This window comes from Protopterus annectens, chromosome 10.part0, assembly GCF_019279795.1.
Source record: "Protopterus annectens isolate FY-2018-M chromosome 10.part0, PAN1.0, whole genome shotgun sequence".
NCBI lineage: Eukaryota > Metazoa > Chordata > Ceratodontiformes > Protopteridae > Protopterus > Protopterus annectens.
Window position 1 is genome coordinate 742,473,951 of NC_056744.1, and position 17,999 is coordinate 742,491,949.

The 17,999-nt window shown below is 39.7% G+C and overlaps 1 protein-coding gene across 1 annotated transcript in view; it reads left to right on the plus strand.

The window, feature by feature from the left end:
- Positions 1-17,999, plus strand: part of RAVER2 (ribonucleoprotein, PTB binding 2) — a 2,410,893-nt gene that overhangs the window by 1,630,320 nt on the left and 762,574 nt on the right. Inside the window, exon 5 of the mRNA XM_044085561.1 lies at positions 17,525-17,642. Within this exon, the coding sequence (XP_043941496.1) occupies positions 17,525-17,642 (118 nt within the window). The remainder of the gene's footprint in view (positions 1-17,524; positions 17,643-17,999) is intronic.

Sequence of the window (17,999 nt, forward strand, 5' to 3'; positions counted from 1 at the left end):
TGTGTTTATGTACAGTATTTGTGTAGCCTGAAATATATATTTTTTTATTGTCAAGGATGACTGTTGTTGTCCATTAATCTGGCACAAAGCCTGTTTGGAGGCTGATATTGAGTAACTTCTGTAGGGGGGGGGGGGGGTCTGACAATTCATACTGCAGGCTGATCAGTGTTTAGCCTAGTATGTTATCCAGTTCCATGGAGGTAATGTTCTTGCTCTTGGGTAGCGCCTTAAGGACTTTCACTTGGTAGATTTGAGCAGAGTGTAAATGCAGGTATGTGATCTAGAATTAAAGGAGGAGGGGGAGGAGGAGTTTGAACTAAATTTGTCCACTAACAGATTGGCTATGTCCTGTTAGTCAGAGTATGTAATTTCCTTAACTATTTACTCTGTGCAGTGTTGGTCTTTCTTCCTGAGATTGCTGTCATAGTTAAAGATGGCTTTGTGATTATCCTTCAGCTGGGTGACAATTTTTACCTCATGTTTGGCTTTGATTGATTTGGTCAGTGCCCGGAGTTCCTTGTTAAGTTTACCAAGGGCAGTTTTGGCATCTTGAGAGGTAAATGTAATTTTGCTTGCAATTATTTATTTTTTCATTTATTATGGAGCCTGTTTATGTTAAGGTTCCACCATGGAAGTTTATTTTTAAATTTCCCATTGTATGTTCTTCTGAGGGGTCACTTGTATGAGGGTGACAGATGCATCTATGCAGCTATTTACATGTGCATAGACTTGTTGGTATAGGATTCCACATAAGCAGTGGGGTCATTAACAAGACAGAGGCATTTGAATTTAGCCAGGTCATCACAAAGCTTTAATAGGTTAGTTCTGGCATAATCTCTGAATACTGGGTTATTGGAAGATGCTTTTGTCTTCAGTCTTAAGATTTTACCTGCAAGAGCTATGAGACTGCTGCTGGTCTGTGACTACACTGCATTTTGAACTGGAATTCTTCATTTAAAGTTTGGATACTTCCATTTTGTTTTTTGTTTTGTTTTTGTTTTGTTGCTATTGTATTACTGTTCACTAATTTAAAAGGAATTTATCTAGCTAGTTGATCTAATTAATGGGAATTGTAGTATTTTTATTTAAGGTATTTCGCTGCAAGTGCTGTGAGACTGCTGCTGGTGTGTCACTGCACAGGATTTTCAGACCTACCCACCCAGTCCCTGTTGTGCTTCTAAACTTGGTGGTTTTTGAACTGCTGATCCTTACTGTAAGTTTGACTTTGGAAGCTCCTGTCATTCTCACCTCATCGGCTCATTCTACTAGGCTCTGAAAGATTAAACTGGAAAGGCCATCCCGTTGTGTTAGACTCTGTTTCATGTCATTCTACTCACTTGCAGTATTCATAGTGTTAATCCTCTTTACCCATTGAACTTTTAAAGCCAGTAACATCAGGGTTAGACTGCCGATTACTGGAAAGGCAAGGAACAACTTTCCAGGAATCACATTTGGATTAGTGCTTCTGTTTTACTCCTAGCGAGAAAAGGAGCAGAGGGACATTATTTCCTATCTGTCCTACAGATTACCAGTCACTGGAAAGCCTGAAGACTGCTTTTTAGGAGGCAGCTTGAGATTAGTGCTACTGCTTCACTGACCTGACACCCACATGCCCCCTTACTATATATACTAACTCCAGGGTCGCACTACTGTGGGGAAAAGGCCATATATAACTTTCAGTGAAATGTGTTACAGTGAATTGTGTTTTCAGTGAATTGAGCTTTCAGTGAATTGTGCACATGTGTTTCAGTGAAAAGTCCTGAACTCATATATATATATATATATAAATATATATATATATGTATATATATATATATATATATATATATATATATATATATATATAAAATGTATATATATATATATATATATATATATATATATTTTTTTTTTTTTTTTTGAGCTGACAATGAAACAATAATTGTTGAAAGCCGTTGTTTCTTTGTGAAACCATTTTTGCTGGGGGTAAAACTGTCTACATCCCATTATCATGGGGGGTTTAGCCTCCATTACAGACAGTTACTTAAATGTACAAACTCTGAGATCATCATTATCTTAGATCCAATGAATTTTCTGAGATATTGCTGTCTCAGTGGTTAAATAAAGATGGCAATAAATCTCAACAAAACAATATTGTAATTGCATACTGAATTTATTGAATTGCTGTTCACAAATCGATTGCAGTTATGTCTACACACACACACACAAACACACACACATGTATATATATGTATGTATACAGTCTCTGGATTGTGTTTGACTCATAGAATGTCACTTGGAATCCAGTGAACCTCTGTTCAGTAAGCAGCAAGGAGACATGGATTTATCCCCCTCCACAGGACCCATGTTAAATGCCATTCCTAATATTTGCTGAGTTTTAGTTCACCGGACTGTGGTTGGCAATCTGTGAGTCAAACAAATCCCTTCAGCAATTGTGATAGTATTCCTGTATATATGTGTATATATATATATATATATATATATATATATATATATATATATATATATATATATATATATATATATATATATATATATATATATATATATGTATGTATGTATGCATATGCGTGTGTGTGTGTGTGTGTGTGTGTGTGTGTGTGTGTGTGTGTGTGTGTGTGTGTGTGTGTGTGTGTGTATGTGTGTGTGTGTGTGTGTGTTTGGGAAGTTTCCCCTGTGGTAAATGAAATATCCTTGGTAATATTTTTAGAGGAAAAAAAAGTTGTAATTAATAGCAAATCTACTATTCCCAAAATGTGTTCTCATACTGCATAAGATATTTCATGTATCACACAAGCAGACCATACATATTCCATTTACCTACTTTTTTCTGTGTTTTAGTTTAGCTTATTGTTTTCCACTCATCGCAGTGGGATGACGTAACTGAATAAGCTATTCATTCATTTTTTACATTGCTTACACTGCTTTTTTTATGGATATGTATGTGGTCTTGTGAGTGGATTTCCACTGTATTTTGATGTAAGTTTTAACCTTTTATAATGTTTTGATGTTATATTATTATTATGTTAATATTATTGTGAGGGTTGTGTTCATATATGTTCTTTTTCTAGTTTACTTGATGATCTTTTAGTTAGAATTATCTTAGTGTTCATTTGTAGATTTGTTGTTTTGCTGGCAATGCCAGTTTCTGACTGGGTGATTCTGATTTTGATTTTCCAAATGCCTGATTCTGGGATAGGGCTTACAATCTTCTGATGTTTCTGGCTGGCAAGTATACTATCTGCTGAGTCATTTTATAGCATTGAACATTAGGAAGGCATTTGATAGTTGTAATGTTTCTCTGCTATTTTTGGTCAGTACTTTGGGTGTGATATAAGCGTTGTTACCTCACAGCAAGAGGTTCTCCCGATTCTCAGCTGGGCTTGGGAATGCCTTCTGTGTGGAGTCTGCATGTCCTCACCGCGGTTGGGTAGTGTTCGAAAGACATGCATGCGGAAATGGGCGTGCCTTCGTTGAAGGTTGGGCGTCAAGCTGGCACCTTGGGATTTCGTAAAAATCTACTGCCAATCATTAGCGGACCGGAGTTCCACTGTGGCGACCCCTTACCGGGAAAAGCCGAAAGACAAAACAAAAGAACTTTGGGTGTGATATGTAGACATTGTATTCCATTACGGGAGCAGAGTTCTAAGTCAACCACAAAAAAATAAAAAATAAAAACTGTAAGAAGGTCTGAAGTGATCTGATAAACAAGAAAAAAATAGTTGTGTTTGGTCATGTGACATGGAGTATATATATAAAGTGGTTGTTTATTTTACCTCAGCTCTGAAGAGGTCCATTAGTTAAGGACGAAAGAGCTAAACTGGGGAATAAAATAAGAGTTTCTCCATTTCCATTTTTCAATTTTTCTTTTAGAGTTTTAAGTTGAGAAACAGCGAAGAAGTGGTTTTAGAGTGCCATTGATGAATGAGTAAGAAGTGAACTGCAAGTTTCTCTTTCAATATTCCATTTGTAAAACCTTAACCAGTTAAGATTTTTATAATCCAACAGGAAAGTATTCCCTGCAGTCTGTAAGTGCAGAGAAAAATAAAGGTATAAGTTAAAAGCCAGCAATTTCTTGACAGTCTTTTTTTTAATTATGTTTAGGAACAGCTGCTGTATTGTAATAATGTTACTGGAAGATTTGGTGCCATGTAACTGATACTGACATTTATAATGAAAAAGTATTAAAAGTTTTTATTTTAATGCATAATTGCAATACAGCAGTGCTGTTGGCCACTTTCTTCCTGATATAGTTTTTAAAACCTGGCACAGTACATTCCATATCTATACATTCCCGATCTTGTAAGTGCTTTCTAATTTTTAAATATTTCCTGTTGTCTTTATTATTTGGGCTGAAACATTTTACCAGGTAAAACAGGATCTGCTGCTTCTGTTTTCTTTTTCCCCTTCACATTTTTCTTACACAGAAGATACACAATGTTGTTAGTGGATTGAGGGATTGTTTACCTCCAAGTCCTGCTGAGCTCTAGCTTAGAACCTTGATCTCCTATTCTAAATAAATGCAAAGAAAAGCACGGATAATGCCTGCTCAACTTGGTCAACTTCTTTGAGTCAGTCACCAGAGCTGTGGATGAAGGCAAGGTGGTTCATACAGCCTACCTTGATCTGGCCAAGGCTTTTGATACAATTCCCCACTCAGGAGTTATAGAAAAACTCACTAAGCTTGGCATCAACCCCCATATCACTAGGTGGGTTGCAAACTGGCTCACAGACAGAACCCACAGTGTGAAAGTAGCTGACTCCAAGTCAGACTGCCAATTACAGACTGCCGATTAGTCATGAGTGGAGTCCCACAGGGTTCGGTCCTGGGTCATCTCCTGTTTGGTATCTAGTTCTCTGAAGTCCAGGCCAACACGAAGGGACTCTGGCTGACAAAGTTCACAGACGATTGCAAGTTGGGAGCTATTATTAACTCCCCAAGTGATGTTGACATCCTACAGAATGGCCTCACTGTGACCGACTGGTGTCAGAACCATGACCTTAAGCTCAATGCCAAAATATGTGTTGTCATCCCGTTTTGGGAAAAATCCAGTTCACATGAATTACCACATTGATGGTAGTCCACTGAACACAGAAGACGTTATAAGAGATTTGGGAACACAGGTTGACAGCAACCTCTCTTTTGATCACCACATTGTCACTAGTGGTCAGAAAGTCCTCCTGTGTGGCACATCTCATTACTAAGGGTTTTGCATCCAGGAAGAAAGAGGTCATTGTCTCCCTCTATTCTTCCTTCATTAAGACAATCATCGAGTACAATGCCCCATTTGGCATGTACCTCACTAGACACCTGCAACAATTGGAGAGTCTGCAAAAGTACCTCACAAAGAGGATCCTAGGCCTTAAACAATTGTCCTGTATGGACAGATTAAAAAAACTCCCAACTAATGTTCATCGTGTTACACTGCTGCAGTCATTACAATTGGGTTATCCTGCTGTCAGGCGGTTCCCCAGTCGGCCTAAATTCCAAAGTCTTGGTCCAGCGTCGGTTGCTGTCGCTTCCTCCCTGACATCACTGCGACAGGGGTATATAAGATGCAGCCGACGCCATTTTCTTCAGTCTTTCTTGCCGCACGGTGCCCGAAGCAAAAGCAGTTCGCAAGTGCCGGTCGGCCGACTCCTGAGATTTTCATTCCAAATCCAGAACTGAAGTCTTCTACAAAGCTAAGTACCCCATTGGGGAAACTTTTTCTTGCCTCAGACCGATGTCAGTAAAAGTTAATAACTGTATTTCTTGTGGGAAGCAAATACCTCATAAGGATTTCGATTCCTATTGTATCCCATGCCTAGGCCCAGACCATGACGTCACTGGCTGTCGGTTTTGTGCTAGGTTTAACAAGCGCACTATTAAATGTCGGTTTGATTTTGCCCGACATTATTTTGGCAGAAAATTCAATTACACCATGCCGTTGGAACTTCCGACGACCGGAATACATAAAAAGCGCAAAGACAAGGACAGGCATCCGAGGCCCAAAACTGATAACGAGGCCTCTTCTAGGCCGGTCGCCAGTTCTCCATTTTTCAGCGAGGCGCCTTCGCAGCCCCTGACGACCGCTTCTGCAGAACCACAGGCTGCCTCCAACTTCCACATGGAGCTGGCTGGGCCTTCTGACGCACAAGTTTTTCAGCCTACCGAAACTAACCCTTCAGAGGGAACCGAAGTAGCTGAACAATCCACAGCTTCAGAGGGTGTTTTCAGACCTACTCAGTTAAGCATTAAACCCTCTGCTAAGTCTAAGCCTCCCTTAAAAACAAAGAAACGAATACAGCATTCTCCAGGACAGGCCTCCATGCCTAAGAAACAAATGCTCAAAATGGCTGAAGACCTAATCATCCTGATCAGGGGGTCCCATCCCCCTCCTGATAAAAGGCCTAGACAGGATGCAGACTATGACTCATCCGACCAGGTGTCCATTTCTTCAGATTCATCCTCAGACCTAGGATATTCTTTACCCCCTTATGAGGATTCTGATGCTGAGGAATCAATTCCATCAGCCTCTCCGCCTGAGGACTACTCCTTTGGGGAAACCTTACATACCATGAGGGAGCATTTCCACTGGAAAGGCCAGGATTACTCAGAATCCAAGAACAGGCTCAGAGACTTCCTTTTATTACCTCAACACAGACCCCTTGCTATTCTGCCAGTGTTAGATATTGTGGATGATGTGTATACTGAATCCAGCTTAAGTCCTGACTCCTTACCTCCAGCCCCAGTTAAACATGACAGATATTACAGAGTCCTGGACTCACACAAATTTCTGTATAAAAGCCCTGTTGCTGACCCTGAAACTATTTCTCAGGGACCCAAAGGGATTAAGGCCTCATCAGCAAAAATCCAGTTCCCTCTGACAGAGATTCCAGAGCATTAGACAGATGGGGAAAAAATATATATTCGTCTGCAACTTTAGCAATGAGAGCCTTAAATTGCCAGTTCCACATGTTAAAATATCAGCAATTTTTGATGTTTCAGTTGAAACAAAAAATGCTTCCAGATTCAGATCCTCCTAATTTTAAAGAAATGCAGGATTTATTGCATGCCGCTGAACAAGTGGGAAAACATACTTTGCAATGTGGTTTTGATTCTTTAGAGGCCTCCTGTAGAGCAGCAGTTACAGGCTCTGTCATTAGAAGACATGCTTGGTTAAAAGAACATACGTTACCAGATCATGTTAAAGCAAAATTATTGGATGCACCTTTGCAGAGGGATGTGTTATTTGGAGTTAAGGCAGAAGAGGTATTAAAGAAGATGGAGGATAAGGCAAAATTTATGCAAGGATTTCTTACAGGTTCAGCCTCCACGATTTAGCAGAAATTGGCCAACAAAGAATTGGTCCTTTCCAGTTATAGACAGACCTCAAAGGGGCAGATACAGACATCCAAGAGGTAGAGGTCAACCACAAGGTCCTTACAGGCCACGACAATGGGGTGCACCAGGCCAGAAAGAAGGGGAAGACAGGCCCCAACCATATAAAAAGCAGCCTCAATGACTTCCCACTACAGCTGCCAAACAGCTCTCTTGGCAGCCCCCTTAGGAGGAAAACTGGCACTTTTCTATCACAATTGGCATTGGATCACCAAAGACAAATGGGTTCTCAACATTGTATCTCAAGGTTACAGGTTCCACTTCCACACTCTGCCAAGGTTAAAAGGAATGCCAAATCTGCCACCAAATCAATGGGCAGAGGCTCAAAAACAAATTACAGCACTCATGGACATGAGAGCTATTCAAAAGGTACCACCACAGGAGCAAGGACAAGGATTTTACTCAAGACTTTTCCTGGTTCCCAGAAAGGACAAAGCCTGGGGGCCCATTCTGGATCTTTCTTCTCTAAACACTTACCTGGATTTTCCAAAATTCAAAATGTTGGCACTACAGCAGCTTCTTCCCATGCTGGGCAAGAAAGCTTAGCTAGTGACCTTGGACCTCAAGGAGGCATACCTGCATGTCCCTATCAGACAAAACTGCAGAAGATACCTCAGATTCATAGCTGGTTCAATGCACTATCAATTCTCTGCACTGCCCTTTGGCTTCTCTACTGTGCCCAGGGTCTTCTCAAAGTGCCTGGCTCCAGTTATTCCATTTTGCAGGCAAAGAAATATTCAAATATATCCATACCTGGACAATTGTCTAATTCAGGCAGAAAATCAGGGCATACTTTTAAATCATCTGGCATTTGTAAAAAAGGGTTCTAACTTGTCTGGGGTACATCATAAATGAAAAGAAATCACAACTTGTACCCTGTCAACAAATTACATTCCTGGGTGCAAGCTTGAATACAACTGCCCAGATGGCTTTCCTCATGCCAGAAAAGCAAATTCATTTGGTAACCTACTTCAAACAAGTGGCCAAAAAAACCCTGCTATCTGCAAGACAAACACTGCAAACCTTGGGGTTCATGGCTTCCTGCATTTTTTTAATTCCATATGTAAGACTGCATATGAGAAAACTACAGTGGTATCTAAAAAGTCTATGGAGTCAACATTATCACAGCCTGGAAACAATGATTCCTGTCATACCTTGCCAACGACTGGAGCTCCTCTGGTGGGCAGAGGCCTGCCACCAAAACAAGGGACTGCCATTCACACTACCCCCTGCCACCCAAACCCTAACTACAGATGCATCAGACTATGCATGGGGGCTCACCTAGCAGGGAAGTGCATTCAGGGCAAATGGAACCCAAAGGAAATGCACCTACATATCAATCAAAAAGAAATGTTAACTGTACAGAATGCTCTGACAGCCTTCAAGGACTACATTCTTCCAGGACAACTAATGGTAAAGATGGACAACACCACGGTTATGTGGTACATAAACAAGCAGGGGGGTACACATTCCTACCCCCTCTGCAGACTAGCCATGGCATTGTGGAACACAGCCTTGAGCTACCAAGTGCACCTACAAGCTCAATTCCTGCCAGGAAAATTGAATACACTGGCAGACAGACTAAGCAGAAACCTCATGGACCCACACAAGTGGAAACTGGAACCAAGGACTTTCAACATGTTGACAAGCGAATGGGGGAGCCCAGACATAGATCTATTTGCCTCCCCCCAGAACTACCAGTTGGACAAGTTTTGCACAAGGACTCCCCACAAAGAAACCTGGAAAGTGGATGATCTGTCCTTCAGCTGGAAAACCCAGTCTACGCCTTCCGCCCGCTGCCTCTGCTCTCCAAAGTTCTACTAAAAGTCAAACAGGACAAACCAAGGATGATCTTGATTGCTCCAGATTGGCCGCACCAACACTGGTACCCACTCCTGTGCAGTGTGTCGCAGTTATCTCCATAGCACCTGCCTCAGACCCCTTCCCTGCTGTCTCAGCAGGAGAATCAAATTCTGCACCCTCAGCTTCCAACATTTAACCCTGCAGCCTGGCTAATCACTTAAATTCACCCTTATCATCCCTCAGCAAACCTGTGATGGATGTCATATTGGGGGCAAGGAGACCCAGTACTAGAAAATCTTATGCTGACAAATGGAAAAGATTCTGTGCCTGGAACCAATCTCAAGGGATGAGCACAGCAGCGCCCAATTTACCTCAGATTTTGCAATATTTAACTGAGGTGCTTCACAAGGGCCTGTCTTTTTCCTCCATTAAAAATACATGTCTCAGCCATTTCAGCTCATTATAACACAGAACCTCCACTCTTCTCTCATCCTCTGCTCAAGCAGTATCTCAGAGGGGCAAAAAACTTGAGACCACCCAGAAGAGCTCCAACCCCTGCCTGGGACCTGAACTTTGTATTGAAAAAACTCACTCTACCTCCTTTCGAGCCGGCTGCTATTGCAGACTTAAAATTTATTTCTTGGAAAGCAGCCTTCCTTTTAGCAATCACTTTAGTTAGAAGGATATCTGAATTACAGGCCCTTATGGCAGTGTAGCCTTTCATCATCTTTCATTCGGACAGGGTGTCACTCAGGACCAATCCATCCTTCATGGCCAAGGTGGTATCCAGTGTGGCTCTTAATCAGTCCATTCATTTGCCAACCTTCTTTCCCAGTCCACAGAACAAAAGGGAATGGATTCTGCATTCCTTGGATGTGCACAGACAACTTAGATTCTACTTGGACAGGACTAAACCTCGAAGAAAATCTGAACAACTGCTGGTAGCATTTGCTGCAGGGGCAGAGGGGAAGGCTATTTCAAGACAAACCATTTCTAAATGGATAAGCCATTGCATTCATTTCTGCTATAAGCACCATGGAAAGCCTGTCCCCCAGGGGATCAGATCTCACTCCACCAGGGCTGCATCTACTTCTGTAGCCTTTCTCAGAGGTGTTCCTACTGGGGACATCCTAGTAGCTGCTACCTGGAGTTCTGTACATTATTTCACCAAGCATTATCACTTTTTTCTCTAAATCCAGAGCAGGCTTTGCCACTACTGTCTTGCAGGGCCTTATAGCTGGCCCTAATGCTATATAAACTCCTCCGTCCAACCATAGCTTTGGGAATCTACCCAAATGTAATGACTGCAACAATGAAACATGAAGAACATAGTACAGTTGTGTACACTTACCATAAATGTAGATATTCGAGTGTATTCACTGTTGCAGTCCTGGTTACCCTCCCTCCAGTCCCCTAACTTCTTCTGGCTATACCTCTACTTTCCTTTACTATGCTTAAAAGCCTTTTTGGTATATTTGCTTTTTGTTGGAGGTATACCTTTGTGTTTTTATGTTTATTTTCTCCCCATACGGGGGTCACCTGACATCTGGGGCAAGAAAACCTGATGTAATGGCGTCGGCTGCATGTTTTATACCCCTGACGACCAGACATCATGGAAGAAGGGACAGCAACCGATGCAGGACCCAAGACTTTGTTAATCAGGCCGACTGAGGGCAACCTGCCAGCAGATTACCCAAATGTAATGATTGTAACAGTGAATACACTCGAACATCTACATTTATGGTAAGTGTACACAACTGTACTTTTGGGGGTTACACATTTCTCTAAATTTGCGTTTTAAGCACTCGGGGTCCTCCCGTAACTCAGCCGGTACAACTATATGATGTTTTTTCCCCCTGTCCTGCAAAGACAGCGGGTGCATGCACAAATGAACAATCCCTTTCTATGGCTTCTGAACCAGCTAAATTAAACAGAATAAATGCCTTTGTATGGCCATCCTTATCAGAAAATGCAGCCTGTATAAAAATATTTTACTCTTGCTCAAACACTCTCCAGGTCGCTGCAATATTATTATCAAACACAAGTGGAGTTGGTTTTCGAAATCCATCTGCCATGCCAATAAATTGTAGTAAAACACAATGCAATCCTGACCCACTTCTAATTATATATGAACAAGCTGCTGTGTGCTTGTAATAACATTCAAATGCACAGTAACCTTTTTGAAATACTGTACTTTGTGAAATATGTTCTGTAATGGCTGTACTTTGTGAGATAACTGTACTGTAATACATGCAAACACTTCATACACTTCAGACAACTTGAATAACTGATTAGGGCAAACAAGTAGTGCTTAGCAAAAAATGCAGTCTTTTCCCTTATTTTATTCATTTTATGCGATTCAGACTTTATTTCAAATATTTTCCATAGTTATTTTGAATATTTCTGTCAGTTAATATATCATAATATTGAACAGATCTGTTACTTAGAAATTTGTTTAGAGCATTCTAAATGCCTCGTTTCATATTTTGCAAATAGGAAATAGCTTGAGCAAGTTTTAATACCTGAAATTAGTTTCTGACCTATTTTGTGAGTTATACATAAAGTAGAGATGATTCACTCCTATATATTCCTCCAGTGTTAACTGAGTGAGCAAGAGGCACTTGATTCTGGATTTCTGGATCCCATTCTGGCACCATGTCCTTTTAGACATGCCACTCCTGACACCATGTCGCTCGTCCTGCTCTGGTATAGATGACAAACAGGCAGGGTAGTTTGTTGTATGCTTTACTACACAGAAACACATCAGGATGGATAGCAGCTTTACAGAATATAAATAAACTGATTAACTGACAGACTACACAGACATACGTACTTACATCTCAACAGCTACTAGAAAATGGCAGTCAGGCTCGCACTTGCTCAGTATTTATACACTTGTGCAAGCCTCTAGAAAGCTTCTTGAAATTGTACACACACACTGATCTACATCTGCCCTACAGGTCAGTGCCTTCATACCACTGTAGCAGTACAGTGGTCTATGAATTGTTTGAACATAATGCACTGAGCAGCCTTGCTATAAACAGAGTGCAGTGAATTAGACATTTCTGAATGCAGCAGATTATTCTTTGATTAAAACCTGAAACTGTTTCATTACTTCTCTACTTACCATTCCTTGATGTAGTCCATGTGAAAAAAAAGTATTTCGGCTTTTCCTGGTTAGAGGTAGCCACAGTGGATCACCGGTCCAGTAATGACTGGCAGTGGATTTTTACGGTGTCGAGTTGCCAGCCCAGCACCCAACCTTCAAAAAAGGAACACCCACACATGCACGCACCTACCTGCATGTCTTTAACATTCACTGAACCGCGGGGAGGACATACAGACTCCTCACAGAAGGCATTCCAGCTGAGAATTGAACCGGAGAACCTCTTGTTGTGATGCAACAATGCTAACTGCTGCACCATCACCGTGAATCAATGTAGTCCATGTGAATTTAAAGATAAAAGATAAACCGTTGCGCAATGACAATAAATGGGTTCTGGAATGTAGCAAACACTGATGAGTAACAAAAGAACAGTTTGTTACAATTTAAACTACTACATTATAGCAGACTATAGCATCTTGAAAATGATTTGAAACACTTTTTATGTAATACACAAATCTAAGTAATAATAGCTTTTAAATTATCAGCAACTCTGTGACTGTGAGAATCAAATCATTATTTTGTTATATATAAAATGTGCAATTTTGAAATAACCTTATTAACTGGCATGCTAATATGCAAATATGCAAAATAAAAGAAAACAAATTGTTTAGTAGAATTCATACATATTTTACTGCGTCATGTTTTATGTTTCCTTACCACTATTGTCATTAAGTGAACCAAAAATTAAATCTGAAGGTCATACATTTAATTTTATGGGTAACAACAAAAAAAATGTTATGTGCTTCATACCAAACAGCAACCTGAAGAAAATCATTCTAAGGTAAACACACTGAGATATCAATAGTAGGAACAGCTGCTAAATCAACACAATATAAAATACATTTAAGCTTATTACATGCATGAACTAGATTATTCAAATAAATCAAAAAAGTAATGGTTTTAGTACTGAGCCCTGAAGAACTCATTTCTTAGCAATTATGCAATTTGATCAGCATCCAAAAGCTATTGTATAATTAGGCTTATTGTACAGATAACAAGCTATCCATCTGGCTGTGATACCCAGGAGGCCTATATCCAAAGCTGCTCGTGCAGATGTATTATGATCTAAATTGGCAAATAACATAGAAAAATCTATAAACAGGACTGGCAGATAGCAACTACTGTCCAAATTCTTACAGACAAAAAGGAAGGGCATATTATTAAACCGGCATCATTTCTTTTAAATGGTTTACATCTCTAATGGACCTTAGGGATCTCCTACCTGTTATCTTTTTAAACCTATAGCCGGTTGTATATGCACTTTTTCCATCTTGACCAGACAGGTCAACAGAAAAATAGGTATATAAGTATTTTCAGACAGGGGCCATTTTTTATTCATATTTGTATGACTTCTTACAAATTCTACTAAGAAAAGAAAGAAAAAAAAAGACACAGCTCAAGCAGACACATTTTAATAACCCTTTTATCACTGACTTTGTCACAGCAGTATGGACTGGATAAAGATATAATCATGATATCAGTTTACTTATCCCAGGTAAGTAAGGTAAAGTAATATCCTGTAATTTAATGACATTTCAGGGTCTGCTTCATTTTGTTGTTGAGTAAAATTTTTTATCACAAAGTTCTCCCACAAAGAATATTTCATTAAGATGGCAGCAGTACAGAATGGCTCACTGATTCTTTCAGAATTCTTTCAGCCACATTGTAATCTCATCAGCTGCACCTTCACAATGAATTATGTGTAAGAAATAGCTTTCCCAGAAACTAAACTCACGTCAGCATGTCTTGCCCAATAAGGTCATTAAGGGTTAATAAAAAAATTAAAAGTAGGAAAAAGTAGTTATTGTGCTATTGGCAAGTCTTAATTACATAGAAGTTCAAGGTAAGAAAAAAATATACTTTTTTGTTTCTGCCAATATTGGTGGCCCTTTAACCAGTTGTGTTATAACAATTTTTTTTTTTTTTTTTGCAAATGGGTCCATCATTCATACAGGAAGTGATTTAGAGAGATGGCCTGTTCTGTTTATGGCCAGTTGTCAGAAGAGTGCAGGGGAAAATGCCAACCCTCAGTTTGGAGATAGCTGCACAGTTGGGTTACAAAAGTGATATGTTTTCCAAAGTCATCAGCAGGGGCCCAATACCTATGTAAGTACGCTGCTCTGCATGAACAGCATCAGCAACACAACTTTACTACTTCACAGTTACAGAGGGGCACTAAGAGATGGCAGTCCACTGTACTCATATGGAAATATATCTTGAGATCTGTGAGAAGCACCACCAAAGCATGACAGGACTGTAAGTACTCCATCATGCACTATTGGGCAGTGCTGCTGAAAAGGCCATGTAACTTGTCTTGATGTTATATCAAAGTGATGCCACTGCAAGAGTGCAAAGATAACTAAGATACAAATGAGCACCTATGCAAAGGAATGAGTAATAACCACAATGCATTTCAGTAATATTCTGAATTTTATTTCTCATTTTTGCATACTCCGACTAGCTGCAGTAGTCTGCACTCCATACACCCCTCATCTCCATGTAAGCCTTTGCAGATGTCCTGTGAAAAGACTGTGTGAGTTTGTAGAAGCATACAGTGAAGGGTCCATAGTGTTCCCTTGCCTTCTGCCTGGGCATACTTGTGCAACTCCCAAGATAATTTGTGCAGTTTTGCTACAAAGGTTGCACAGTATGACCCACAGCATCAATGTGTAATCCCTAACCCCAAGTCAACCATGTCTTTTCTTTCAGTGTAGCCCTGGAAGTGTAGATCTGCATCTGCATACAGCTGAGTAACACAGAGCAGAGGAGTTTCCATTCAACTAATAGTAGCAGTACAGCTGAAATAGCATTCATGGCTGAAATGAAATCAGCCAAGAAAATTCTTAACTTTTTCCCTTTTCCTACAAGTTGGAGTGACTTTAAGGCAGGGATCCACGGGCCACACCTCCCAGCTTGAAGGGGTGGTTTTCTTCACCCCCACAGAAAACTAGTATTGAATTTCTGTTTTCAGCTATCTAGTTTGGGCTTGTAGTGTTCTTTCTGCTGATTTGCTCTCAGTCATAGACCCACATAGAAGGATTTAACTGTCAGTGGCTTCCTGTCTCCTTCTGACGCCTTCTGTCAATATTTGCATACTATGTAACTCTGAGAAATAATTTTCACACAGTTCTACTAGATCATCCTTGACATGAGGTGTTTGTGCCTATTACCATAGAATGTAGTTTACGTGCACCCCCAAGCCCCTAAAACAAAAACGATGGCCATCAACTTGCAATGCTATTTTCCCTTTGTTAAGAGAACAACAAGCACCTATGATACTGTTTTAAAAAAACACCAGTGAACAGCCTACAGTGCTAAGCATCCCTTAATCTGACAGTGATCCCCTCCCCCCCCCCCCAGTACATGACAGTGCGTTTTGTAATTGCAAGTACACTTATCTTCAGAGGTATGCACCTATTAAATTGAGAAACCTCCCCTGATCTCTAGGATGGACCATACCTGTCTTTAATAAGCCTTATCTTTTGCAACACTTCCCACTCATAAAAACAAGCACCTTTAGCTAAGTTGCGGTGTGTGCTGTTGAAATGACTGATCTGCTGAGCAACACTGGTCACTTCTTAAATTTGTTTTTGAGTGTTACATTTCTCAGTAGTGTAGACAAATTGCTCTCTGTACTGTGTTTATTGTGCAGAATTTTTTTGTTAACCTTCATGCACTGTGCCATCTGGACACACACTAGTGACCAGGGTGAGGAACACTAAAAACACTATACATATGCATTTGCAGCTTTAGGAACATACAGTCAGTTTACCCCTGTTCTTGACTCTTTCCATGGAATGCAGTAGAACAGATACAGAACTTGCAAGTCTGTCATTTTTTGTACACACAAAAAAATATATATATGAAAACTATTAGTGCCAAAATATGCAGTTTGTTTACCATAACTTGTTTATTGTTCTGGATTCTGCATGTAAGGGCAGTTGGGAATTGTTCTAAGTGGATACAAAGAGCAGCTACTTCTTTCCAATCATTCATTACCAAATATGGCTAAAACTCGGAATATTGCTTTCCAATGAGCCTAGAGGGGTATACTTCAAGATTAAGTTGCAAATAAATACGTGAACAATTGAAAATAAATGAATTTCTCTATGATCTGAATTGATACATGGCTGTATCTGTTCTGCAGTCTTTTACTTTTGCTGTTTATGTACGACGCTTGGCATAAGGTACGACCCATGTAAGTTGTCCAGGCTGTGCAGTATGAACAGCACAACTTTCCACAATGGCAGCTCATATGGGGAGATACCTGAACCGCAAACTTAACTAAGGGTCTAGTACTCCAGAATCACTGACAGCACTCTTCATTGGACACATTTCCCTACTATTATACCTAAAGAGATGTTGTCATCACAGTGTAAAGCCCCCTTAGGGGGCATACATGCACATCAAATTGTACACACGCATGCATACATGTACATCAAGTCATACACATGTATGCATATCACAGTATGCAGTACGATCACTTAAAGACAGAATTTGAAACCCACCTGCCTGGTTGAAATGACAAATCTTTCATAAAATACACATCCTACTTTAGGCTAATAACAAGAATGCTTGTGTAATGACAGATAATATTATTGGAACCACTTTGAAGATGTTTGTATGACAAACATTTCGGTTAGGAAGATAACTCTGTTGCATGTAAAGTAGCAACAGTCTGATTCTGAAAGTATGTATTTGTTGAAGTAAATGGGTGGTTTGATGTTAGCCACAAAGGACTGCTAAAGATTTTAACTAAAATACCAGTATATTTTTAATAGCTAAGGGAGCATGATAGTGCCACTTCACTTAATCCCATAGTTATTGTTATTGATTTTATTTATTTTTACTAAATGGTTTATGAATGTCGCAGTAGTGTGAATGTCTGGTCTCATTGTATTATTACTTTGTTTCTTAGTGATGAAATCACATAGCTCTAGTACTTATTTCTGGGTAATTTTGTTAAATATAACTTTGCATAATATATCTGTGTTTCAGTGCAGTTTTTCAAGCTTGAAAAGTAGCAGCTTTGTAGAAAATTGTTATTCATGGCCCTTCTCACAGTTGCTATAGCTACGAAATTAACATTTGCCTAAAAAGAAATTCTGAGTTATACAGAAATTGATTCATCTTATTCTTCACTTATAATTATGTATTTTTTTTATCTCAAGATGCCGAACAGCAGGAAGGGTTTACTTCCAGAGCCCAATTCTCTACAAATTCTGAATAATTTGAGCAACCCAGCTGCATTACAAATCTTGCTCCAACCCTACTTCCATGGAAAACAGGGTGAGAATTATAGTCAGATATATTGGTGAACAATTTTTGTTTGGTGTATTTTGTAATTTATTCTGTTTTTTTTTTTTTGTTGAAAGATACAAAAAAACATGATTTCACTTGGAGAGAAATGTGGATGTTATAAATAAATGTGAAGAATGTAAATAAAAGAATTAAAGGTGGCAAGTAAAAAGGTAAATACAAAATGATTCAGTAGGAAATTTATCACAGAATAGGGACAACCATATATTTAGAGACCATAACAGTAGCAGGAAATGGAGGGGCAGTGAAGTAATGCAGTGGATAAAAACAGAAAAAGCAGATTCTTCTGCACAAAAACTTCTGGAAAAAAATGGCTTTATTTTAGGC